The 24212-nt window shown below is 48.9% G+C and overlaps 1 protein-coding gene and 1 long non-coding RNA gene across 2 annotated transcripts; one reads left to right on the top strand and one right to left on the bottom strand.

The window, feature by feature from the left end:
• Nucleotides 1-1191: 1191 nt before the first annotated feature.
• MIXL1 (Mix paired-like homeobox) lies at nt 1192-2312 on the bottom strand. The gene is made up of 2 exons (XM_061350493.1): nt 1726-2312; nt 1192-1644 (listed from the first exon to the last, which is right to left on the bottom strand). Exons 1-2 carry the CDS (start codon nt 2011-2013, stop codon nt 1210-1212), a joined length of 723 nt encoding a protein of 240 aa, XP_061206477.1. The 5' UTR covers nt 2014-2312; the 3' UTR covers nt 1192-1209.
• Nucleotides 2313-16204: 13892 nt separating this feature from the next.
• On the top strand, nt 16205-20209 carry LOC133210793 (uncharacterized). The gene is made up of 2 exons (XR_009725027.1): nt 16205-17535; nt 19192-20209. It is a non-coding gene; the product is annotated as an uncharacterized LOC133210793 (long non-coding RNA).
• The last annotated feature ends 4003 nt before the right edge of the window (nt 20210-24212 follow it).

Here is a 24212-nt window from a genome sequence, read left to right as displayed (position 1 = left end):
TTCCCCTTCGAAGCCTGCAGTTCAACCACGGCTCAGTGTCACAGATGTCGCAAGCCCAGGTATGTCATGGTGTGACACTGAGGGATTCTGTGCATTGGTGACCTTATTCTGTGGGGCAGGATTCTCAATGCAGAGTATTCCTGCCATCAGTGCACAGGTTGCATGTTCTGTGCTTCCAAACCTCATGGCATTCAAATGCTCTTCTGCAACTGGGAGTCTTACAACTTTCTCTGAAGTACTCCTTTGTAGGCAGGCAGAATTGACCTTACCCTCAGAATAAATACACAGTAATACAGCCTTCCTAAATAAACTGCCTGAATTACTGGACAGGCTTCTGTTACTGCTGATTTTGGTGCTCTCAGTGCAGATGTCCAGCCCACTACTGATCACAGCAACAGCTTCTCTGTGTGTGGTCCCCAGTATTCTAATTCAGAGCTGAAAAATCTTTAGTGTTGATAAAATACTCCTGCTTTCTGTCATTTAACATTACCCTTGGCTTAAGTGGCAGAATTGAGGCTTTTGTCTCAGCAAGACAATTTGAGGGTTTGCATTTTCTATGACTTAAGCCATAAATTCACACTCTCATCCAGGGGTGGGGCTGGTTGTCTAGAGCAGATCCGAAGCAAATACCAACACAGTTTAAGGCGTTGTTTGTAACCTGTCCTGCAGGCACCTCAGGTCTCTTACACATGGACTCCAGACGCGGCTCTCCAGCACCTGGGAAGAGAACCTGCAGCTGGCATATCTACAGCCTCTGTTCCCTACCCCTCCTTGACCAAGGTAAGAAGCCCTGTCCCCACCCCAAGTACACACACAGGCTTACACACAGAGCAAAAATGTAAACCTTTATTACTGGGTTTTTTTTTCCCCTCAGTCAAAATATCCCTACAGCCCATCCTACTCTTAAAGACCAGCTCCTACCCCCAAAACACAGTGGATTCGGTTAGCTTGTTTGACTAAAGAAGATAAAATAGAAATACAAAACGTGCTGGCGGAAATCTTTAAATACAGCGTAAAAAGATGCCCTCAGCTGACCCGTATCTCTTAAATAAATAGGTGAAATGAGTTACCACCGGATAAAGTGCACAGTCGCAGGGCAGGGGTGAGGTAGCGCGGTGGATGCCCGCTCCCTGCTCGAGCAGCGCACCGCAGGACAGGGTCTGGCGGGGGGAGAGCTTCGCCTCAAGCTTTAACCCCCGACCCGGGCGCTCAGAGAGCTCGGAAGGCTCCGAGCGCGTTCTCCTCCCACTCCGAGCCCGACTCCGAGTAGCCGCTGGTGTCCTCTGCGTCCGACACGGGCGAGTACTGCCCGCAGAAGGCGCGGCCCGGCGGGTAGGGCCCGGCCGCCGGAGACCCCGCGAAGGAGGCGGCCTCGGCCCCGCCGGGCTGGAAACCGTCGAAGCCGGGGCCGGGCGGGAAGGCGGCGGCCGGCGGCCACTCGTAGGGGGCCGATCCCTCCTCCTTGAGCGGGAGGAGCTGTGTGGCGCCGGGCAGCGCGCAGCGGGGCCGCTCCGGGCCGCGCAGGGCGGCGAAGCCCCTTGGCCGCGGGAAGCCTGGCGGCGGCTCGGCGGCAGCGGGGCCAGGGCCCGGCCGGGGCGGGACCCTCTGGCGGCGGGACTTGGCGCGCCGGTTCTGGAACCAGACCTGGGGAGAGAGGGCGGCGGTGAGGGCGGGCGGGCGGGCAGGGACGGCCCCGGGCGGCGCGGCGCGGCCGGCGCCCCTCACCTGGATGCGGGACTCGGGGATCTGCGTGGCGTAGGCCAGCTTCTCCCGCAGGTAGATGTCGGGGTACATGGTGTCCTGGAACACCAGCTCCAGCGTTTCCAGCTGCGCCGCCGTGAAGCTGGTCCGCTTCCGACGCTGCGAGGCCGCCGGCGCACCCTCTGACGGCTCCGCCGGGGGCAGCGCCCTCAGGGCGGGCGAGGCCGAGCCGGGCCCGCCGCCCCCCGGCCACCTGCCTGCGGGGAAGGCGGGCGGCTCGGCTGGGGGCTCCCCGAAGCGCAGCGCGGCCATGGCTGCGGGCCAGGAGGGGCTCGGGCTGCCCCGCCGCCTTTATAGCCGGGGAGGGGGGCTCCGCAGGGGCGGGGGTTCCGAGCGGGGCGGCCCGGCCCCGGGAGGGGAAGGGGGGCGAGAGGGCCGGGGCACCCCGCCGAGTGCTTGCTGGTGGGGTGCCCGCTTGGGGGGGCACCCGTGGGTGATGGCTCCCGACGCCCTGCGCGAAACACTGCCACGGAGGAGGGTCTACGTCCTCTTTCTATGGGCGAACCAGCGTGGCGTGTGGAGGTTCGAAGCCTGGGTTGTTCCTAACACAACACCTGGGTCTATAGGGTTACGGTGTTCGCCAGCAGCTGTCTGCTTTGGCGAGGGGCTCCTGCTCCCGCATAGTGTGAGACTCAGAGTAAACAAAGGTTATCTCTTCCCTCGGCCGCTCTTGTTGGCTGCGAGCTGCGCGGCCTCCCGCTGTGCCTGCTCTGACAACACCTCTTTAAGATGCGAGTCAAACGCACCTGGGCAGCCCCAGCGGTCAGACGGGGCAGAGGCAGGCGCTGGTAGCATCCCCTTGCCAACGCCTGCATGCGCCTGCTCGCACAGCCCTGGCGCTTCCGCGGTAACCGTTCCCCCCCCGGAGAGGTCTCGTGCTGAAACGTTGCCCACGCGTTCCAACGGGATGTGGCTGGCGGTCAGCAACGTGCCTTTAAACGGGTTTGCTCCCGTTTTGCTTACAGGAATTGTGTGAAAAGTGACTTCATGCAAAAGAATGGTGTTTTGATCATTAAAAGCCGGTTTTAATAATTCCTAATGCACCTTTCCGCATTTACATGTGCTTTCATTAGTGAAGTTTCTGAGTCGTCTGTTCCCAAACAAACTCTGCGGGATGCAAATGATGGTCAGAAACATGAGACTTGTGCAGGGTTCTCAGCAATGTAACAAGAGGACACATGCGACTGGTGGTGCAGAAAGCAGGGACAGCAGCATTTTAGGGTTTAATAAAAGACTTGGGAGGGTTGAGTTGCTCTGCAGATTCTGTGCAGATTTAGAAGATGCCACGGGTGGTACCAAAGGGGGATTACTCCATACTACATTTATTTGATGAGGGGTTTGCTCTTTTTTATGTATCTTTTGCTGAAAAACATAAACAGACTTTTCTTCCCTGTCTAATGCAGAATAGAGGTGACATCCTTTAGGTTTTGGGGGGATTTAATCCTGCTTTGAATATCCCTTACAGGGATATTGACTTTATTGTGTAGTGTTTGGTGAAGATGGATTAAGTAGCTAGACAGAGCTCGGCTTTTTCAAGGAAATGTGAGTTTTCCACACAAGCACCTGTGTTGTTTTTCTTCTGAGCAGCAGCAGCAGCCCAAGCTCAAGCAGCTGCTGGCACCACAGGCCCCCCACTGTTCACCCCATCCTGCCGCTTTCCCTTTAGCTAGGTGGGTTGCTAAGCTGCCTCTGAGTTTGCACGGTGTGATCAGAGAACTAATCCAAGTTAAATCAACTGTACAGTAACAGCAGGGTTCTCTCTTTTCCTCCAGACCTGGGATTCCCTGCCATGGGTCACCATGTGGATGGCTGTACAAGCAAACGGGCGCTGCCAGGCGGAGCAGGAGGGAAATAATGAGATCACATCTGGGGGTGCTTCTGGGATGCTACTGCCTGGATCTGATGCTGAGCTAGAAGAGGACAAAACAGAGACAGGCTGTTCAGGAGCATTGTGGTTTTCAGTGTCAGACTTCCCATTAAGACAACTACTTTATCAGTGTATGTTGAATCCATACTCAGGAAAGAGTGAGTACTGGGAGCTAATAGACCTATTCCCAACTCATAAATCTGGAAATGGGCTGACTCTTTGATCTCTGACTGCTGTGACATCCTTCGGGCCAAAAGCCTTCTCAGTTCTCTGGCAGTTTAGGTTGTCAGGGGTGTTCCAATAGCTGCCTTGTAACAGCAGCTAACATGCTTCCCCTGAATGGAAATGTTTCCCAGGCCTGAACGCTGTCATTGAGAGACACAGGTACAACAATTACAGACCATAAAGAAAACCCCAAAAAGTCCACTTTACAGTTACAGTGTAAGACAAATAACTTCTATATACTAAATTTTGCTGCAGTAGATCTTGTATAGGAGTGCAGTTTGACCACCAGTACTGCAGTACAGAATAGAAAGGTGGTGTTTTGCAGCTCTATAGACCAAGCGGGGAGAACCTATGCTACTGTGAATCGTGTGTCCGGAATGTCCGGTGCCCTTAATGGAGCCCAGAATTGCACACACAGCCTCCAGCATATGGGGTTCACTCTCTTGTCACTGAATTACCCATCTGCAGACAATTGCACTTTCAAGCAGATGTTCCAGCTGTCCACTCGTGAGCAGTGGAGACAGCAGTACATAGGCCTGGCTGTGCTGCCTGGCTGCATGTCTCTGGTGCTGACCTCTGTGTGCTTCCACTCCCTCTGCCTCAGTTTCCTTTTCTGGGCTGGCTGTTTAACACCAGTATGTTGATCTGCCTTGGTGGTGAGTCGTCTTGTACATACCAGCAGTACATGCAATTCTGGAGTAAGACCAGAGCCCAGGAATTGTGTTTTTCCTTTCCTGATGCTCAAAGCATTGCACACCGATTTCTCCTGTGGGATCCTGGTGGCCACCCTTCTGTATTGGCTTGATTTGAAAGGGATCTAAGATCAAAGAAAGACAAGGGGGATAGTGCTCTAATTGTAAAGGAGTGTGCTGTTAGGTGGAGATCAGAGTAGGATGCTGTTGGCTCTTCCTACGCAAGCAGGACAACTTGAAAGACAGCTCTTTGCTTGCTTCTGCCAGTTCTCTCCCCTCCCAACGTTGGCACACCTCTCTACAGCTCCCACAGAATGTCATCCCACCAATGTGCTAAAAGCAATGCCTGAGAGGTGCTGCTGCATGCCTCCTGCACAAGGAAAAAGCACGGTGTATGGAGTTTCTTTTCCTCCACAAGAAGTTTTGCATCCTGCTGTGCCTCTTGTAGTCTGACAAGGAGGTTTCCAATGCCTTGTAGGTGCCAGCATCTGCGTGAAGTTATACCTAGGTTAGGGCTGGAAGCATTTAGGAAGACATTCAGACTTCTGTCCCTTCCTATTCCACACACTTGCTTTTATTTGCGTCCTGCCTAGGCACAAAAGAAGATTTTACTTCTTCCCTCAAAACGCAGAAGCTATGACATAAGTCCAGAAGTGGCTTGCTTAAAATTCAGATGGCTAAAATTGAGATAGTCTGCTCTTCCCCTTAGAGAGAGCTATGTGTATAAATTGGAGATTATAACCTCCTTTGGAGTAATGTAATCACATTGATCTTCACCGTATTTGTCAAGAGAGATGCTCCTTATGCTTTTGTCCATGCTGGGAGAACCTCTGTGCTGAGGGGACTCTCGCTGTATGAAATGTGCCTGTACCTGCATGGTTTTAAGCTTCAGGTGGAGATCATGCTATCATGTGCCATCCCTGGCCATGCTGGATGTGGTTCTGGGCAACCTGATCTGGTTGAAGATGTCCCTGCTCATTGCAGGAGTTGAATTAGATGATCTCTGAAGGTCCCTTCCAACCCAAACTAAGCTATGATTCTGTATCACAGCTGCCAGCAAGGATGTAAGAAAGGCTCTGAGACACTGAGGTTTTGGAGAAGGGGAGATGGGCCCTGTGCAGAGTTTTCTGCCCTTTTGGCTTTCCAGCCTTTTGCATATTGAGCTCGGGGAGGTTCTCAGGCTGCTGAGGCCACAAAGTCATCTTCTAAACGTGCAGATTGAGATCATCCTGCCTTACGTGACTCGGGGAGCTGGGGCTTGGGAAGCATCCCAGAACGCACAGCAGGAGTAGGCAGCAGTGTGACATTCAGTCGTGTCTTTGCTGCCAAAACAAACGCACCCTTTTCGATAGCTCACACACACCAGCACTTCTGTTGCTCAGCCCTCGAGGGAGTGAGACACGATGGGGTTTGCCATGCCGTGGTTTGTAACCACTACCACAGCCTGTGCTGTGTTCAGACTCCTCTGATTTGTCACTTTGGTCCTTCTAGGGCCCTGCAGGGAGACAGCACTTGCACAGTATCATTTCATTCCAAGAAAGCTTGCTTTCTTTTTGAAGGTTGTCTTTAATGTGAATTCTTTGGTGTCTAAACCCAAGATTGAAGCTTTTAATAGTGTGAATTCATAAGTTTCATGTTTCCTGGCAAAGACTTGGTATCTTGGAGATCTCTTATTTCTACACCCGTTTTAATTGAAACCATCCACCAAGTTCAAAGCTTATATTGGAGGCCTGACCAGAAAAGGAACAGTGCTCACACAAACCTGATTTTGGTAACTTAAAGTTTAAGGAAAAACAAACCCACCTTTTTGCTGTTAAGACTGAGTTTAAGTTTAAGCTGTATGAAGCAGTGATGCCCATAGAACTGTCTCGCAACTAAAATTAGTTGTAGACCAGACACATTTTTATGGTTGCACACATTTGCTGGCATGGAGATGCCGTTTAATTTCCAGCTTTTCTGGCAGGGACCTGATAGCAAAAATCATTAATGCACGCTAGGCTTAGGTTCTGAGGGTTTTTCATTCTGCCTAAAAGGAAGTCTTTAGATGAGTTCTTAATTTCCCTCTGATTGCTTCCAGTCACTGTGACAGAGCTCTTTACAGCCTCCAAATGCTTTTAGAGGTTTATCAGGTCTTCCCGATCTACACACACCAAGATTTATATATACCGAGGCACAGCCAGGCTTTTAGGTAGAGTTCTGAGCTCTCATGGTGATGTCATGTTTTTCATTTACAGTTGTCATTTCATAGTACTTGTGTTTCTAGGCCTCATGGCTATAACAAGGAAGAGCTTCAGAAGGTGGGTTGCTTATAGTCCTCACTTCAGCATAGTTTACACATGCCTTGGGGCCTGTTCTTGAGAGACCCGAGCTGCCTTATCCATCTTGGATGTTCAGCTGTGGCCTTGAATGTTCCTCCTCACCAGAGCCCTGCAGGGGGCTGAGGAAGTCCTTGCTGTCTCACCCTCCACAGCACCCTCTGCTCCTAGGGAAGTCCCTGAGCATATCCCACCCTCCCCTAAGACAGGGACCAGCACTGTGTCGAGAAGAGGGGCTTTGCCTTCCTGGTTAGCCCAGGAAGGTTATTTGATGTAGAGGGCTCCTTCTGCCTCCTGAATACTGATCTGTGACCAAGCAGCTGGGCTGAACCACTGTCAGGGCTTTTGTACCTCCAGGTAAATGCTATGTGATGGAGCCCATGGCATTGAGAGCCAGAATGATGTCAGAGCCTGGTGACATCAAACCCCACCACAGGACACTGCTCATGCAGCCAGTGCCACCAGGTATTTCAGGCCAATCTTGCCCAACAGCTCCAGGCACAGATCTTCCATGGTGTTAATGTGATGTGGCAAGCGGTTCTGTTCTCTCGGAGGACAAATTTCTGCCTCACGGGTCGTGTACATAAAAGGCTGTCTTCCTGGGCTAGGATCTGACTGCATCTATAGATGCATAATCTATTTCCTTTGACAATGAAACTGCTGTCTCTCTTTGTTTTTGTCAACAAGGAATTAATAGTATCTTGTGACTTTAGCTGTGGGCTTAGGAGGGGGATGTGACTTGGTGGTGTAAGCCATTTCCTGAGAGGTGTGAGACATGACTTCGAGACCTGGTGGTGCCATTCGTGTATTCTGCTTGGAGGAGTTGATAAGAGCTTCAGACACACAGAAAGCCTTGAAGGAAGCAGCGGTGGGGGAGGCGTAAGGACCTAGCAAATGCATATGAAAAGATCAAGGGGCTGCATTTGCTAAATCCCAACAGGAACAGATGTGGGGTGAGATGCCCGGGTTCAGAGAGGACCCAGAGGTAGCAAAGGGGCAAGAGCAGATCTGTCTGGTAGCTGGCCCCCTGCCTTCGGAGGGAGTGGAAGATCAAGGATTTGGGAGTGGGAGGGAGATAAGAGCAAATGGTGGGGGTAGGAAGAGGGAAAGGAAAGGGCGATAGGGAGAAAGCTACATGGAGAAAGGAGAGGCTGATTGAAAGGGTAGGGTTGAATTCAGACACTTAAACTCCAGCCTGCTTTTGAGCGTTGAGATGCCCTGACAGTGGCAGGGTGCATGTACCTGACTTGCTGTTGCCCCTGCAGTGAGTAAGCAGTCCCACTAACAGTGCTGTGGCAGCAAGCCCTAGGCTTAAACTATTCCTTCTTGCAATGCTCCTCTGTGCCCTCTCTGGTTTTATAGCATGTGGTACTGTGAGAGAGCCTAAAGCTTCTACCTAAGAGAGCTCATCACATTGCTCTGCTTACTGACATGCTCTCAACGAGGTCATACTCCATTCTTAGAGATACTTTCCTTAATGAAGAACTTAATAACAACTGCTGATGCAGGCGGTTGCATATATAAAATTACTAGGCTATGTGAATGCCCAGTATTGTTTAATTGGTTTGCTGTACAAGCAAAGGAAAAACCTCTATCTACAGATGAACAAAAACCCAAACCCCAAAACCAACAAAGAAGATAAGGAAGAGCTAAGGAAAAAGACAGGGCCCTGTTTACCTCCGTTTCTTACAGCACCTACACAGAGAGGTGGCTTTCCAGGGTGCAGCCAGAATACGCACATGCAGCAGGGGTGGCAGGGGAGACCACATCCTCTCTTAATAGCACTGAATAACAGAAACAAGAGCTCCAACAGTCCCCTCTTTCCCTTTCTCAGGCTCCTTGGCCTTAACAAGAAGTGCTAAAGCATTGTCTTGTACCTTTCCTTAGCAGGCTCAAACCCCTATCATCATCCCTTGTGCATGGCAAGGTCTTCTTTCTACCTTGACTTGGCAAGTGACAGTCACTGTTTCTGTCTTGCAGTGTTTGGTATCTGAGTGTGTGAGCTGCTGGAATTAACAGGTTTTTATGAGAATTTAATTCTGTTCTTCCTGTTGGGGTGGGTTTTTTTTGGGGGGAGGAATGCTACAGCTTGTGTCTCATGGTTATTGAGAAAAGGATCCAAACGTGAAGCAAGTTTTGCTCTGATGGTTCAAAACCAGAAGGCAATGCATACAATACATAAACCCAGTAAGGTCAGACGCCTGTTACAATAGGAACACATATCCACTGTCTTTCTCTACCACTGGGCGCTCCGGTGCTATTAAACCCCACAAGTTTTCCCTCCCTGAGTGGCATGGACTGGAGATTTCTTCATCTGTGCCACGCTCAGTGCACTGGCATCAGTTTTATCATTCATTCTAAATGTCTCCCATCATTTCTAGTTAGTTTTGGAGGCAAAGGACTGCTGGTCTCCCATGTGCAACAAGACCGCTGTGGTTTGCTCCAGCATTCTTTTCTGGGGGGTTTCATTTCCAAGGTATTCAGGGCTCTGTACGGTTTGGAAGACTTTCAGCTTTAACATGTAGATGAAGGTGGGAAGCTCCACCTCAGCTGGGGATTTGCAGTTGAGCAGTAAATCATCAGTTTGGGGTGGTGGTAGCAGGGGAGTGCAGCGGTTACTATGCCATTTGATGAAGTAACACTCTTCCAATTGACTCATACTTCCTTGCTATTTAAAATCACACCGAAGAAAAGAGTAAGAAAGGGAAAACCACGCAACGAACCCAGTAGGCATTATTTCTGTGTGTTATCCTGATTCCTGTAAGCCCACAGCAGAGTTTTCTGGTGTCTGACTCACACAGAAGCATAGAAAAGTACCTCCACCTTCCTCCCCCACTATCCCATCCTCCTGCCTCAACCATCCCAGATAAGCCATCCCATTCCATCCCACGTGTTGCCTCACTCCTCTCCACAAATGCACTCTCTAGGCCGTGTCCCTGCCTCCCCTATGATTCAAGCTCAGCTCCTCTGCTTTTAGTTCTAGCAGGGTTATTTTCCTGTTTGACTTTGGCCCCGTTTGTCAAGGGCGCACCCTTGTCACCTCCTCACTCTAATCCTCTCCTTTGTTGACTAAAGGTCTTCCTCTCTTTCCTTTTTATTGATACCTTTATCTCTTTCTCCATTATCTTTTAGTCCCTGTGATTCTTTCCCCTCTCTTTTGCATTTGACCAGGCTTGTCTTACACATATTATGTGGGGGATTTAAGACTTTTCTTCTAGGCTGCTTTTCTTCCATGCCCCCTTGGAAGTTTCTCTGGGCCACTGGACACGTGCCAGAGAGCAAATACATTTATTACTCCAGATGAGACAAGTGCAATCCCAGATCGAGAGTGACTTCAGGAGGCAGTGATCTCTGCTGCCAGTTTAGCCATCCCCCGTATCTTTACGATCCTCCTTTGCTGCCATATCTTCACACTTGGTAGGCTGCCTTCAGGTCTTGGAGGTAAGAGAAGATACAAAGGAGTGATAAGAGCTTGCTGCAAGGCTGAGTGGTCAAAAAAGGGTGCAGCAGTGTTGTAATGTAGGTTTCTATTTGCAGTTCCACCACTGCTGTTGTCTTGTCCCCACCCTTGGGCTCACTGTCAATGCCTGAAGCATTGGCTGTAGGCAAAGTCTTTATGCCAATGGCTGGAAGTTGTGAAACTGGGCACAATACCAGTGTCAACCATAGCATCACCTGGGTGGTTTGTACCTTGTGTGCCTTGGTCAGTGCCAGCACAGCAGCATTCATCGTTGTCTAGCATCTCAAAAGGGCTGTATTGCTCTCAGATCTTGCCAGGGTCTGCAAAGGGCCTAACTAAGGAGGTAAGGAGTTTCTTTTGGTTAATATCTCTTGTTTGAACTGTCCTTCCTCCATGTTATCCTTATCAGGTAAGGCAGCAGGAGTGCTGGCATGTACAGAGCAGTGCAGGAGAAGCAGGGACCTGCTGACACTGAAAATCCTGGCAGACTGAAGACTGATCCTCCCTGCACACAGAGCTTGGGTTTGCACCTCTTCAGACAAATGGTGATCTTCCCAGTGGCAGCATGGAGCAGGCTCCTGCTTCAGGACCAGGATAATTCCTACCTGTGAGACATGAAGAGCCACACAGGTATCCACATAGCAAACCCCTGTATGTTGCACTCTTCCCTCATCCCAACAAAGCATCCAGACCTCCTTCATCTCAAAGGTGGTCTTTGCATTTCAGCTTTCCACAGCAACGTGTTGCTACTACACTGAAATAGCCAAGTATAGCCAAGCCTGGGCTGTCCAAATGTACACATTAAATACCACTGTAACTTGCCTTGTTACTGAAGGGAAAGGGCATGGCACACTGGCAGAGACACACAGGGGTTTTCCTAGAAGATCCTTGTTCCAGAGCAGAATCGGTGCCAGCTTCCTGCTCTCCAGGCCATTAACTAACCTTACAGCACTGCAGCTTCACCAGATTCCTTTGGCTAACCAATGTGGAAAGGCTGGTTTCAGGTGAGAGTTTTACTTAGGACCATGTAAAATGCCTGTGCACAAAGAGCTGCAGCAGACCGGGTCACTGCAGGACTGCCTGATCGCTTTCCACACTTCCCAGGTTCACTCCTCAACATCCTGCCACTGTTTTCAGCAGGTGCAGACACCATGAACCACATCACATGGTAGGAATGATCTACTTCTTCACAACAAAAGGAGAGCCACTCCTGTCTATGTCTGTGGGTCTGGGTTGCTGTTTGTCTCCATGTAAGCACAGAGAAATCATGAATCATCAAAGAAAGTGCTCTCTGGAGCACTTGCAGAATAGCCATAGTTCAGATAGTTGCCATTGTTTTTCTGGGTGACATTTGGACCATTTAAGAGTCGACCACTGAGCATGGTATGAATAGGAAGGGGAAAGCTAAGTGTACCTTAGCTAGCAGTGCTTCAGATAGGCGCAGCAGAAATGTACCTGCTTTGGCTGGCACTTCTTTAGTGAGGATGTGCCTCCATTAGACCTATTTATTGATGGATTACATTAACAAAATACTCACAGTGTGGCTGTTGCTATATAACAAAGTGTTATTTTGCACCTCCCTCCTGAAGGGAACGAGCAGTGCTTGTTAAAATAGAGATTTTTCTGCTAGAACTGTGTTTTATTACAGCTCAGAAGGGCAGAGGGCAGCACTGGTAACACTGTGAGGATGCTGTAGGGCACCACTTTCACTTGCCCTGCATGAATCAAATAGGCTACATATGCCTTGATGAGGAGATGGTATGACATTGTCTGCTGGTCCCTTTGTGTAGTGCCACTTGGGAGCACAGCATAAAGAGGGCAGCAACAACCTTGGGGTGAGGCTGGGGAGGACTTGTCACATGTTGGAGAAGTTCATGTGACATTTTGGAAGGGGGAAGGCAGTGCTGATCATTCCTGGCTGCTGCACTTGGGTACATGCTGATGCACTTGGCTGTGAGGATGGGGCATTCTCCAGCATAGAGGAGGCTTGTGTGCATGTGGTTTTAAGGTCAGATTGTGCCATCACACCCTTGAGCCAGTAAACAGGTTGTGAGAGGGGCTGTGCCAGCAACTCCTGCCCGTGATGTTTTCGGCACGCCATCTAACTAGTGCCTGCAGAAGGCTCTCAGACTGCAGTGATGCTCCATCTCCTCCCATGTTGCAGAAGGTAGGCTGGATATCCCTAGCTTGGCCTTTTAAATGGACTTCTTGCCAGGATGGTGTGTCCTTGCAAGATGAAACGGAGCAGACCAGCAAAAGAGAAACACATGGACATTTCCCCATGAGGTCTTTTAGGGTCTTAGGGGAAGCCATAGCTGAAAACCAAAACCCTGTTCCATCCCAGACTCAGAGGGGAGGTGCAGTGCATGTGAAAGGTACTGCAGGAAGCCCAGGGCGTTCCCATGGAGTATGCCCAGTAACATAGTAGTATAGATACTGAGACACACGCAAGCACAGGGTGGATTTAGAAGTTCTGGGGGCTAGAGCTCATACAATCAGCACTGGTGAAACCTCTGCACTAAACCTTCATTCAGCAATGTTTCAGTCTCCCTTATTTTATTGTACCTTAGTTTGCATGTCTTCTATCACATGAGCAGTCTCTGAGCAGCACCCTTGACAGAAACTGAGCCAAAAGTGTCTTTTGAATATCCCATGTGGAAGGGAACCAGTTACATACAGCAGTCACAGCGGCTGCTCCTGTCCTTATACCATCATATCTGTTGTCAGCCAACGGATGTGATGATGGAAAGAGAAAAGGGAGCCTGCAAGGAACCCAGGCAACAATTTGGATACTCTGGGGGAAAATACTGGATTAGTAGGTGTGATTTCAACTTCACAGGCTGGTATCTTTGATATCTGGACACAAATGCCAGGCAGGTATAGGGAAGAAGCACATTGTATCTCTCATCCTGCATCTCTCTAGCAGGCAGGAGAAGTGTTTGTTTACATGCTATAGGGGCTCAGGTGAGTTCATGGATCATTGCAGTGTGGAGGGCCATGCTAGCCCAAACTCCTTCCTTAGTCCCTAATCCCCTCATGTTAGTTACAGAGATTGCAGCATATAGGCAGGAGTTGCTCAGAATCAGTGTGGTGGGTCCCCATCTTCAGGTTTATGCGACTTGTTCCCAAACTGTTCTCCGTCATGCTACTGCAGAAGGTCCTCAGGGCAGTGGTGTGCCATGCTGTGAGCATTTAAAGCAATGGGAGGTCTGTGCTGCAGGTGTCATCCTCCGGGACCATTATCCTCAATAGCCTCGAGTTCTGGATAAGGTTCCCCCCAACTCATTTTCTCAACAGTGAGTATGGTGCAAAGCACTCTCCTGGAAGCTCTGCAAGCTGCTTGGTCTGCTCTAGGAAGGGGTTTGGGTGTGTGATGCTCCTCACCAATGGATTTTACCATGCAGCTGCTTTTACACAGGTTCCAGCAGCATCACAGTGGCACTAGTGGTAGCAGTGTAGAAGCACTTGATCTCTTTTGGTCTGGACAGTCATCTGTGACAGACTAAGCCCTACAAACTCGCTAGGACCATCACCACTGACCTGGGCCAAGTCTGAATGCTGGGTCCTGAGATGAGAGGTTTCACGCTGTCATACTGTGTTCTCTTTCTTTCAGATCAGTCTTTCAAAAGCATTTCTAATGGACACCTTACAAAAAAGAAGGAAACACATCCCCAGGCTTTTACCTCCATGCTGGCATTGCACTGCTTCCTGTGACCCCATCTCCTTCCAGCAATGCATGGCTTTAAGGTTGCATAGGCTGGGTGGAATATATTTTAGAGCGAGACTCTATTTAGCCATGATGTCAACTGCAGCCAACTATAAAAAGCTCAGTAATGCTCTTTGGAAGTGTAACAGCTGCTGCTCTGCACAGTCTCTGGTGTATTACCAGTCTGCCCCATTTCATGTGCGCACAACCAAAATAAAACATTATAGCAATCATCTTATTATATAGTTCAAGGAATTTGGGACATGAAGTCCCCTGAGACCAGGAGGAATTCAAGGTGAAATAAACTGTGTGATTTTACACAGTTTGGTACTGGAAAGGTATTTTTATCTGGCTTTGCAATGTGGCCTGACTTTCACCTAGCACTTGTCTATGTGCTATCAACGATCCCTACATAGTGACAACAGGGCAGCAGACCTCTCCTTTGGGCGTTTCCACTGGTGGTTATTCACTTACAGTTACAATCTAAGCTCTTGCATGGGGCAAGTCCAGCAAAGTATTATCCATCATTTGAAACCTGGTTTTGTCCTTAACTGATTGTGGCCACGTATATTTGAAAACACACTAAGCAGGCCAGAATTTCCCTTAACAGCAAGACTGTTTAAAAGAACATGATTTATGAATCTAGAATGAACAGAGAGAGGTTTCATTGTGAGGATAGTGAGACACAGGAACAGGTTGAAGGAGACACTGGAACAGAACCAGAGAAGCTGTGGGTGCCCCATCCCTGGCAGTATTCAAGGCTGGGTTGGATGGGACTTGGAGCAACCTGCTCTAGTGGAAGATGTCCCTGCCCATGGCAGGGGGTTGGAACTGGGTGAGCTTCTAACCCAGACCATTCTGGGATTCTAGACAGTAGAACTTCATGTAGCAGTGTGAGTCTCACGAGTGCCCAGTTTGCTGTAGTGGTTGCCTGAAGTCCCACTGGGCTGAGCCCTGACTTGGTGGGGTCTATAGTGGGGACCAGCCAGGCTGAGAGACAACACAGAGCCTGAGCACCAGGTCCCTCCTGCATCCTGGGCAAGACTACACAGTGCAAAGTGGCTGCAGTGCTGCAGGCAGGTTGGGTTTGGTTTTGTGGTGTGAGTGAAGAACAGCCTGTTCCTAAGCGATGTTTAAACTCCCCTGACACGGATCTGAAGCAGCGGTGAGCTCACCAGTCTGCGAGGAAATGGTCGGCTGCCAGCATGGCTGTTACCAAAGGTGACGGGACAGTTGGGCAATGTGAGGAATGATCTTGGCATCAGGCAAAGCCGCTGGGATGGAAACACATCCTGCATGGGATGGGCTCGGCCGTGACTCTGGGTACTAGCATGCACACACTGTATGGCTGTAGAAATAAAGTGATGCTGAAGAAGGGTGACTTGTGTCAACAGACAGAGATTAGTTTAACATGCTACAGCGTGCAGCACTGTGCTCACAGGTACGAGCTGGCACATTTTTTGTGTCCAGCCATGTGTACATAATGGTATCACAGGGGAAGCTGAGTTGCTGAGGGATTTAAGGTTGTGGATTTTTAATGGCACCTAGGAAACGGAGTACTGGAAATCCTTGGGCATTCAGTAACTTCCCAGCCAGAGCCTTTATTTGTCCTCTAAAAGTCTGCAGATTATTGAAGATTTTACTATATCCCTTGATAACCAAGAGCTCAGTTCTTTAGATGTTGAGCGGCCTCCATTCTAAACAGGGACAGCTGAGACTTCTTGCAAAGCTTTTGTCTACATTCGTCTGAGGCTTTGCAACAACTGAGTGGCTTCCACACTTCTAGAAGTAAGACTGGTAGATCATTGGCCATGAGCCCATTTGTCCAAAGAAGAAAAGAAAACAGTGCTGCAGTCCTACACGGGTGACAAGATGAAGCTGTCTGTCTTGTACAATAGCCATAGAAACCTCAGACTCCTGGTGCTCTGACTCGGTGGCTATGACTTTCCACAGTGACCAAGTAATTCATTTAATCCTTTCACTGCCTCTTTGTACAGTCTTGAAGCTTTAGAGTATCAGAAGGAATCAACAAACTAACTCCTACGAGGCATTAGAAGGCAGGATCTTGCAATGTGTCACTGGGGGGAAAAAATCAAACTTACTTTTCTTTCAAAACAGATGTTTTCCTGTTAATATAAAAGAAAGTGAATTGAAAACTTGGATGCTTTTTGCAGTGAATGTGATGATACAGCTGACATCTGAATCAGGACCAGCCCCTTCCTGAGACGACTTTTAAAGCCTGGGTTATTCTGTTGAAGTGATCAACAGTGAGATAATGACATTGCTCACACAAAGTGTAGTGAGGGCGTCAGGACAAATAGCTACTGACCTGAATGTGGCATCTTGCAGCAGAGCGATAAGGTTCAACCAGCACAGATTGCTGCTGCCCTCTCTGTGAATAGAGGGGATTAGCAAGAACCTGCTGTCTGTTGTGGCTAACGGGCTACTGGGCACATTACTAGGGATGTCTGGGACTCCATCTGACAAAGAATTTCCTTCCCTGGGTTTCAATCTGGAAAGAAATATCAGTTGCTGTTGGGAATATCAAAGCCTGTTCTCTAGCCAGTGTAGTTTTGCTGTTATGTAAAGGCTACTCAACGATTACAATGATGGGCACTCTATGGAGGCCTTTAATAGAAACGACACACAAAAGGAGATACTACATTCACATACTCTTGAGCCTACGGGTTTGTCTATACTGGAGATAGTTCCTTTTGCTGTGAGTGTCTCGGAGAGGTTAAAGACACGCTCTTCCTGCCCGTGTCTGTATAGCTGTAGCTAATCGAGGGCTTTTATCAGCATGACTGTGTCAGCAAAAGAGCCAGCTCTTAACTCACATAATTGCACTGGTAAGGCTCCTGAAGTGGAGGCCAGTGTACACAGATCCTGCAGACGGAAGGAAGCAAGGGAATTGCTCCTTTCATCATGATAGCGTTTTATCTGGGGGGCCTCGCACTGGCATTCTGAGTGTTGTTAACCTCTGCTATTTTAGGACTGGTGTGTAGGAGCACATCACCACTGAATCAGGCGTTCAGATACCTCTCTCCTGAGAATACAGTTCAGCAAGCTGGCTGGTAAGATGTAAACACCTTGGTTAAGCTTTTCCTTTGGGAATTCTTGCTGTGGTGTTCCCTGATGAAATTCTCTCACATGCCAGCCATCCCAGACCCTGGTTTGCATGAGATACGTTGATGAGGTCCCCAGTGGGTGACTCCATGGCTACTGTAATTTATATGTTAATATATAGGCCAGATTGGATGGGGCTCTGAGGAACCTGCTCTAGTGGAAGGTGTTCTTGCCCACAGCAGGGGGTTGGAACTGGATGAGATTTAAGGTGCCTTCCAACCCAAACCATTCTGTGATTCTATGATTATGTCATTAACCTCCTCACTCAAAGACTTCATTATCTTGCGGCAAAGCCTGTAAAGGAAGAGGGTTCCCGTCTCCCTAAACATAGGACCTGTTCAGCAGCAATTCCTGTCAAGCATCAACAAGATACTAACCAGAAGGTGTGTAAATAAACTGTACATGTTTTAAGCCAAAAGGGCTGGGTCAGGTTATGGGTGTCCTGAATGTGCCATTCTTGAACTCTGGCTTGATAAAAATGAGGGTTGGGCAGCTTAAGGTGAACCTGCCCAACCCTCCCTTTGCCATCGCCCTCACTCACACTGCTCTCCTCGCAACCCTGATGCTTTTACTGGCTCAGTTCACTGTGAGAGTATTGAGGCGCTGGAACAGGCTGCACAAGGAAGTTGTGAATGCTCCATCCCTGGCAGCGTTCAAGGCCAGGTTGGATGGGGCTTGGAGCAGCCTGGTCTAGTGGGAGGTGTCCCTGCCTGTGACAGGGGGTCAGAACTGGATGAGCTTTAAGGTCCCTTCCAACACAAACCATCACATGATTCTGTGATTGCTTATAGGTCTGGGCTGTGAATCAGATCTGTGAATAAAGCCAGTTTAAAGAGAGGGAGAGAGAGGGTGAGGGCTGCATTTCAGTGACATATTGCCACTGAAACCCAGTTGGATCAGAACACAGCCTTCTGCAGTGACTGGGAGAGGAGCCACAGTCTCTCCAAGAGGAAAGCCAAGAAGAGGCACTTAGTGCAGCCTCTGCACAAACTTCCAGCAAAGGATCTTGCATTACTTTTGTAAGAAAGGATGTTACTCTTATCTCCTGTGAGGATAGCCTCCTCATAGCAGAGAGAATGGAAAGTCCTGTCTCAGCTATTTGTCCTGTACTGTCCATCAGGAAACTGGAGTGAGGTTGTTTTAGCTCAAAGCTTCCATGTTTGCTCACCAGCCTCGCTGTCCATAACCTGCTCTGATTTCATAATCCTTGATGAGAAAGAAAGAAAATGAGAGAAGAAAATGATGTCAAAACACTATTGCCAGGCTGATGGGGACCTGTGTGATTCTCAGCACTTGTTCTGTGCAGTAGATGTCAGTCTACAGTTGTTGCCACTGCGAGCAACTTCCAAGGTCCACAAAAGCCACAGAGGAATGGAAGTCAATAGGTTCAGTCCCGCTGTGCAGGATCTGCCTCTCCACTAGCAGTCCACAAATCAGAAGAGGTTGAAATTGCCTGCTGGAGTGCAGTTCTGCTCACACAGAATAGGGGAGTTAAAAATACACTTCATGCACTGGAAAGTTGCTCATTAGAGTGGAGGAGCACAGGCAGGGAAGCAAGCTATCCAGTGATCAGACGACTGCAGGAACAGCAGGGTGGCTGGGCTGGTGTGCCTTCTCTGTAGGCTGCAGTTGGGCATTACAGCTGAGCTGATCTACAAGCTAGTTGCTGCCTGTTTTCTGTTTGCATTGCTTTCCTTGTATTGCATCTAGTGGCTGTGTGGCCACAGGGCGAATCTGTTCCTCTGGCCGGTAACAGCGGTGAACCGTGCCATGAACATGAGGAGTTTCCAGCCAGATCAGCCAGCTGAATCAACTCACCCTGAAGCCACCCCATTGCTAGGCTCAGCACAAGGGAAAGGGCAGGAGAACGCAGCTGGGAGTGAAGAACATCCACCACTATTTGGCATTAGCTCATGGCTTTAACTGCAAGCTACCCAAAAAGAAAACCTGCTCCCATCCTGTTTCCCATCCTGCCTTCCTGCTGCTGCCAGTGCTCTCCTGACCCCTCGGTGAACCAGGCTTGCTCTCTGTTCCAGCAGAGAATCAACCTAGGAAGCAACTGGTTGTTTGCCTGTTTGATAAGGTGAAGGAGATTGCCAAGAGGTCCAACAAGCCAAAGAGCTGGCAACAAGGATGCTGATGGGAGTGTGTGGTGTGTGACTGGGAGCACACTCCTTCTGACAGCAGCCATTGCATGACAACTCATTCTCAATTTAACCCAAAGCGGGACAAAAAACCCCAAACAACAACATAAAAGAGTGAGCCACAGATGGGAACCAGCTGCATGCTCTCCATTAAAGAGTGCATCAGATGAAGAGGGACAGGTTTAACACATGCTTTTGAAAGGTACATTATCCCGCTTGCTGAATGGAAGGAGTGACATGAACAGCACCAGGTCCTGCACACATAGCCCTGCTCTTCCCAGGAGACAGGCAGGAAGATCAGCAATTCCACAAAGAAATCCCCTCTCTGCCCATCATTTCCCATGCCTCTGGGCAGCTTGGAGGCCAGAAGGTAGATGCCGTTCATTTGAAAATGAAGCCAAAAGGAAAGGACACAGGAGGGAAGAAGCTGGTAAGTAGGACACCACAGAGGAGGATGTGTCTGGAACACCAGAGCTCAGGGCAAGGCTGTGCCATCTCCTTTGGGGACCCATCTGAGTTGAGGTCAGACCCTGACCCAGAGGCACCACTCCCTTCTGGAGGTGTTTTAGAAGAGCAGCCATGGGTGCTCTGCATTGACACGGATGGAAATCATTCAGGTGGCTGTTGATTCACAGGTTCCTTCTGGGCAGATAGCCAGAAATGCTATTGCTAATTGCATCAATTTCCCTGTTCTCTCTTGTGTAAAATCACTTTATTAGAGGAGTTGGTTAAATTCAGGAAGTGCTCCAATTCCTGGCCCTATCTTGTTTAGCAAAGACTCCTTGATAACGGTTCTGCACTACTGCTCTCAGCTTGTGTGCCTGTAAAAGGCGTGATTGTTTGCACAGTTATGCTGCTGCAGATTCAGTCGTATCATCATAAGATACTAAAACTGATACCATTTGTTTTATCAGACTGAGCTGTTCTTTTATGATCACCTGTAGCTGGTGTAACTGTGAATGTGCTATGGGACGTTTGCTGCTGGTCAAAATGGGAATATTTAGTGAAGTTGGACTTTAGCATGTGTATGTTTCCTCACGAGCTGCACTAGCAATAAACCCCATTTTGTTTGCTGACATGGCTAAAAACATATTGCCAGACCCTACTCCCAATTAACTGCTGTTCTGCACCTCATGGACTCATTTATGAAGTCAGCATCACCATAAATGCACGGTAGCAGCACAGTGAAGGGTGTTAGCTCCAAAGCAGACAACTATTACCCATCCTCCTGCAGGGAGGTTCCAGAAGGAGCCTCATGTCATCTGCAAAACTGCAGCTGTACTATTGTCAATCAGAGTTGTCCAACAGGACGTGAAGCACACGGCGCTGTTTGCTCTTGGGTGCCAGGCAAGATTAGACCATGCTTTAATGGAGAAGGAGCATGGAGCTGTGGTTATCATCAAGGTTTCTACTTGGGAAACCACCTCTCTCTCTTAACTCTCTCTAGTTTTGGAGCTTTCATTAGTTCTTAGTAAAACTGACACAACTCCATCCAGAGGAAGATGGTGGAGGATCCAGAGAGGATGGTGGAGGTCTTGCACAAGTGGATTCCAAGTGCTCTCTTGCTTAAGTGGGAAGTAGAAACGTAAAGCCTTGAGTTGGCTTATTTTTCTCCACAGACATACAACACTTGAATAAACAAGTAGTAATGAAAAAGGAGAGATTTAAATGCCTTCAGAGGATTTTCTCTCAGTGAATTCTGTGGTGCTATTATACCCTTTGTTGTCCAGATCTGCCAGTCTCAATGGGTCCAAACCCAATTTACTGCACATGGTTGTATTGTCATCCTTGAGTTTAATATGTCCTGAACATGTGAAGATCTGCTGTCTGTCTCACATACAGTAGGGTCACCCTGGCCTTTGCAGTAGGTGAGGTTGAGGAGTGACCAAAATGGGCAACACTGGCAGGTTTGCTGTCAGCCCTAGGACAAAGATTATTTTCCAAAGGGCTTCCAAAAAAACCCACCCAAAATATCAATTTCTATAAAATTACTGTGATCAAAAGTACTATAAAGGGAAAAAATATGCTCTTTAGTCTAGATTATATCAGCCAGAGCAATGTACAGAAGTAAGCACAAATGAAATTTGTTTTCCTTCATGTTGCTAGTAGTTGGGAGTTTGCTATGCTGCACCAGTGTGTCCATGGGTGGTTTTATTGTGTAAGCACAGCTCCTTGCCAAACAGCTTGTATCCATAGAATCATATGATCATAGAATCATAGAATAGTTAGGGTAGGAAAGGACCTTAAGGTCATCAAATTCCAATCCCCCTGCCATGGGCAGGGACACCTCACACTAAACCATGTCACCCAAGGCTCTGTCCAACCTGGCCTTCAACACTGCCAGGGATGGAGCATTCACAACCTCCCTGGGCAACCCATTCCAGTGCCTCACCACCCTAACAGGAAAGAATTTCCTCCTTATATCCAATCTAAACTTCCCCTGTTTAAGTTTTAACCCATTACCTCTTGTCCTATCACTACAATCCCTAATGAAGAATCCCTCCCCAGTATCCCTATAGGCCCCCTTCAGATACTGGAAGGCTGCTATGAGGTCTCCACGCAGCCTTCTCTTCTCCAGGCTGAACAGCCCCAACTTCCTCAGCCTATCTTCATATGGGAGGTGCTCCAGTCCCCTGATCATCCTCATGGCCCTTCTCTGGACTTGTTCCAACAGTTCCATGTCCTTTTTATGTTGAGGACACCAGAACTGCACACAATACTCCATGTGAGGTCTCATAAGAGCAGAGTAAAGGGGCAGGATCACCTCCTTCGACTTGCTGGTCACACTCCTTTTGATGCAGCCCAGGATACGGTTGCTTTCTGGGCTGCAAGCGCACACTGAAGCCGGCTCATGTTCATTTTCTCATCAACCAGAACCCCCAAGTCTTTCTCTGCAGGGCTGCTCTGAATCTCTTCTCTGCCCAGCCTGTAGCTGTGCCTGGGATTGCTCTGACCCAGGTGTAGGACCTTGCACTTGGCATGGTTAAACTTCATGAGCTTGGCATCAGCCCACCTCACAAGCGTGTCAAGGTCCCTCTGGATGGCATTCCTTCCCTCCAGCGTATCAGCCGAACCACACAGCTTGGTGTCATCAGCAAACTTGCTGAGGGCGCACTCAATCCCACTGTCCATGTCAGCGACGAAGATATTGAACAAGACCGGTCCCAACATGAAGATGACGTAATGTAAAGTAAAAGAACTTGAACGCTTTCTTCCTTCTGGCCCTGGTCTGTTCAGCCAGTCCAACTCTGATGAATGCAAAACAAAAACTGTAAAAAGAGGAACAGAGCTGTCACATTCTGGAAAAGGTAAGTCCTGATACTATTCACAAATGTAATTCAATTGCCAAACCCTGGGGTATGTAATTGTTCCAATAAGCTGGTCCCCCTCCCAGAGATACACATAGCCTCTCCTCCCAGGCAGGCCACTCTCCCCTCTCCCAGCTACAGGAGCTCTGGGCTGGTACAGTAGCACTAAGGCTGGGAGTGATCTTCACACCTGGTTTATTTAACATAGCCATGCCTGAGAAGCTGATAGCAGTATTTTCATAGTGAATGATTTGCATTTCTGTGCTGTAGCACAGTGCCAGCCCAGCTGCTCGGCGGTGTTCACCTGAGATAACCAAGTATTTAGCAGCCATTGCTCAAGCAAACACGGCATTAGGCCACTTCTTACAAAGTAGGGCTCCTTCCTCTGTTAGCCAGCAGCACACCAGTGGAACTCCTCCAAAGGCCAGCTGCCAACGCAGGGAGCACCCAGGAATCACCCTAAGAGGCAGGGCTGACAGCCTGGTACCTGCAAACACCATGGAGAGCAGAAGAGTTGTTTGAGACGAGTTCTCTATGAACGTTTTCACAGTTCACTGCATAACTGCAGTGAGTAGGTTGGTGTATTTAACTGTTAAACATTCAGCAGCTCCAATTAAAGACTTGCTTTATTCTATGTAAAGTTTCTAGGTCTACATTTGTTAGTGGAGGGCACTGTTGCTGGCCTAGACTGCCTCTCTGGGACTTGTATTTCTTCTGTGTTTCTTTTCACGTGCAGAACCAGCTGTTACAAGATATAAATGAACAATTTACTGGCTGAACTCAGCATGTGAATTGAGCTAAGGGTGTTCTCAAGCTACTGGAAACTCTCTGTCACCATCATTTGGGAAATACTTTGTTATTATCCCAGGCCAGGACTTCCTGACTCCTCTCCAAATTTGAACTTCCCTTTTTTCCTAATGTATCATCTCACAGCTGTTCCCCTTCCTATACCTGATCATAGAATCATAGAATAGTTAGGGTTGCAAAGGACCTTAAGATCATCTAGTTCCAACCCCCTGCCATGGGCAGGGACACCTCGCTCTAAACCATATTACCCAAGGCCTTGTCCAACCTGGCCTTGAACACTGCCAGGGATGGAGCATTCACAACCTCCCTGGGCAACCTATTCATGCACACAGCTTGCCCACCAGTTGCACATCACAGCATTCACTGACACTGCTGCGTCACAGCAAGTTTCTGTATTGATAAATCCAACTTGGAAGCGCCATGAAACAGGGAAGTCGATGTAACCCATCATTCCATGCTCACCAGACCGCTGTGCTGTGGGAAGGCAGGCAGAGAGCTCTGCGCTGCCTGGTGGCTCTCTGAACAGAGGCAGAGCAGGCTGCAGCACTGTGCTTTGGCCATGCTTCAGTCAGGCACAGCGCTACCGGAGATGTCTTATTTCAGCATTCCAGCTGGGATCTCTCCAAGAGACTACGCTGCACTCTGTGGAGAAACCTGCTCCGCTGGCGCCAGCTCGCGTGTCTGTAGCACGGAATAGCAAAGCTGGCACAAGAAGAAAGGAACAGTCTCACGTTTGCTACGGGAGAGAGGCTGTCAGGAGACAAGGCAGTTTTCTGTAGTTATTCCCAAAATCAGCTTGTC

Source organism: Neopsephotus bourkii, unplaced genomic scaffold (genome assembly GCF_033783945.1).
Source record: "Neopsephotus bourkii isolate Nb327-2 ecotype Australia unplaced genomic scaffold, CSIRO-AGI_Nbou_v1 NB_518, whole genome shotgun sequence".
NCBI lineage: Eukaryota > Metazoa > Chordata > Aves > Psittaciformes > Psittacidae > Neopsephotus > Neopsephotus bourkii.
This window is presented reverse-complemented; position numbering and strand designations above follow the sequence as displayed.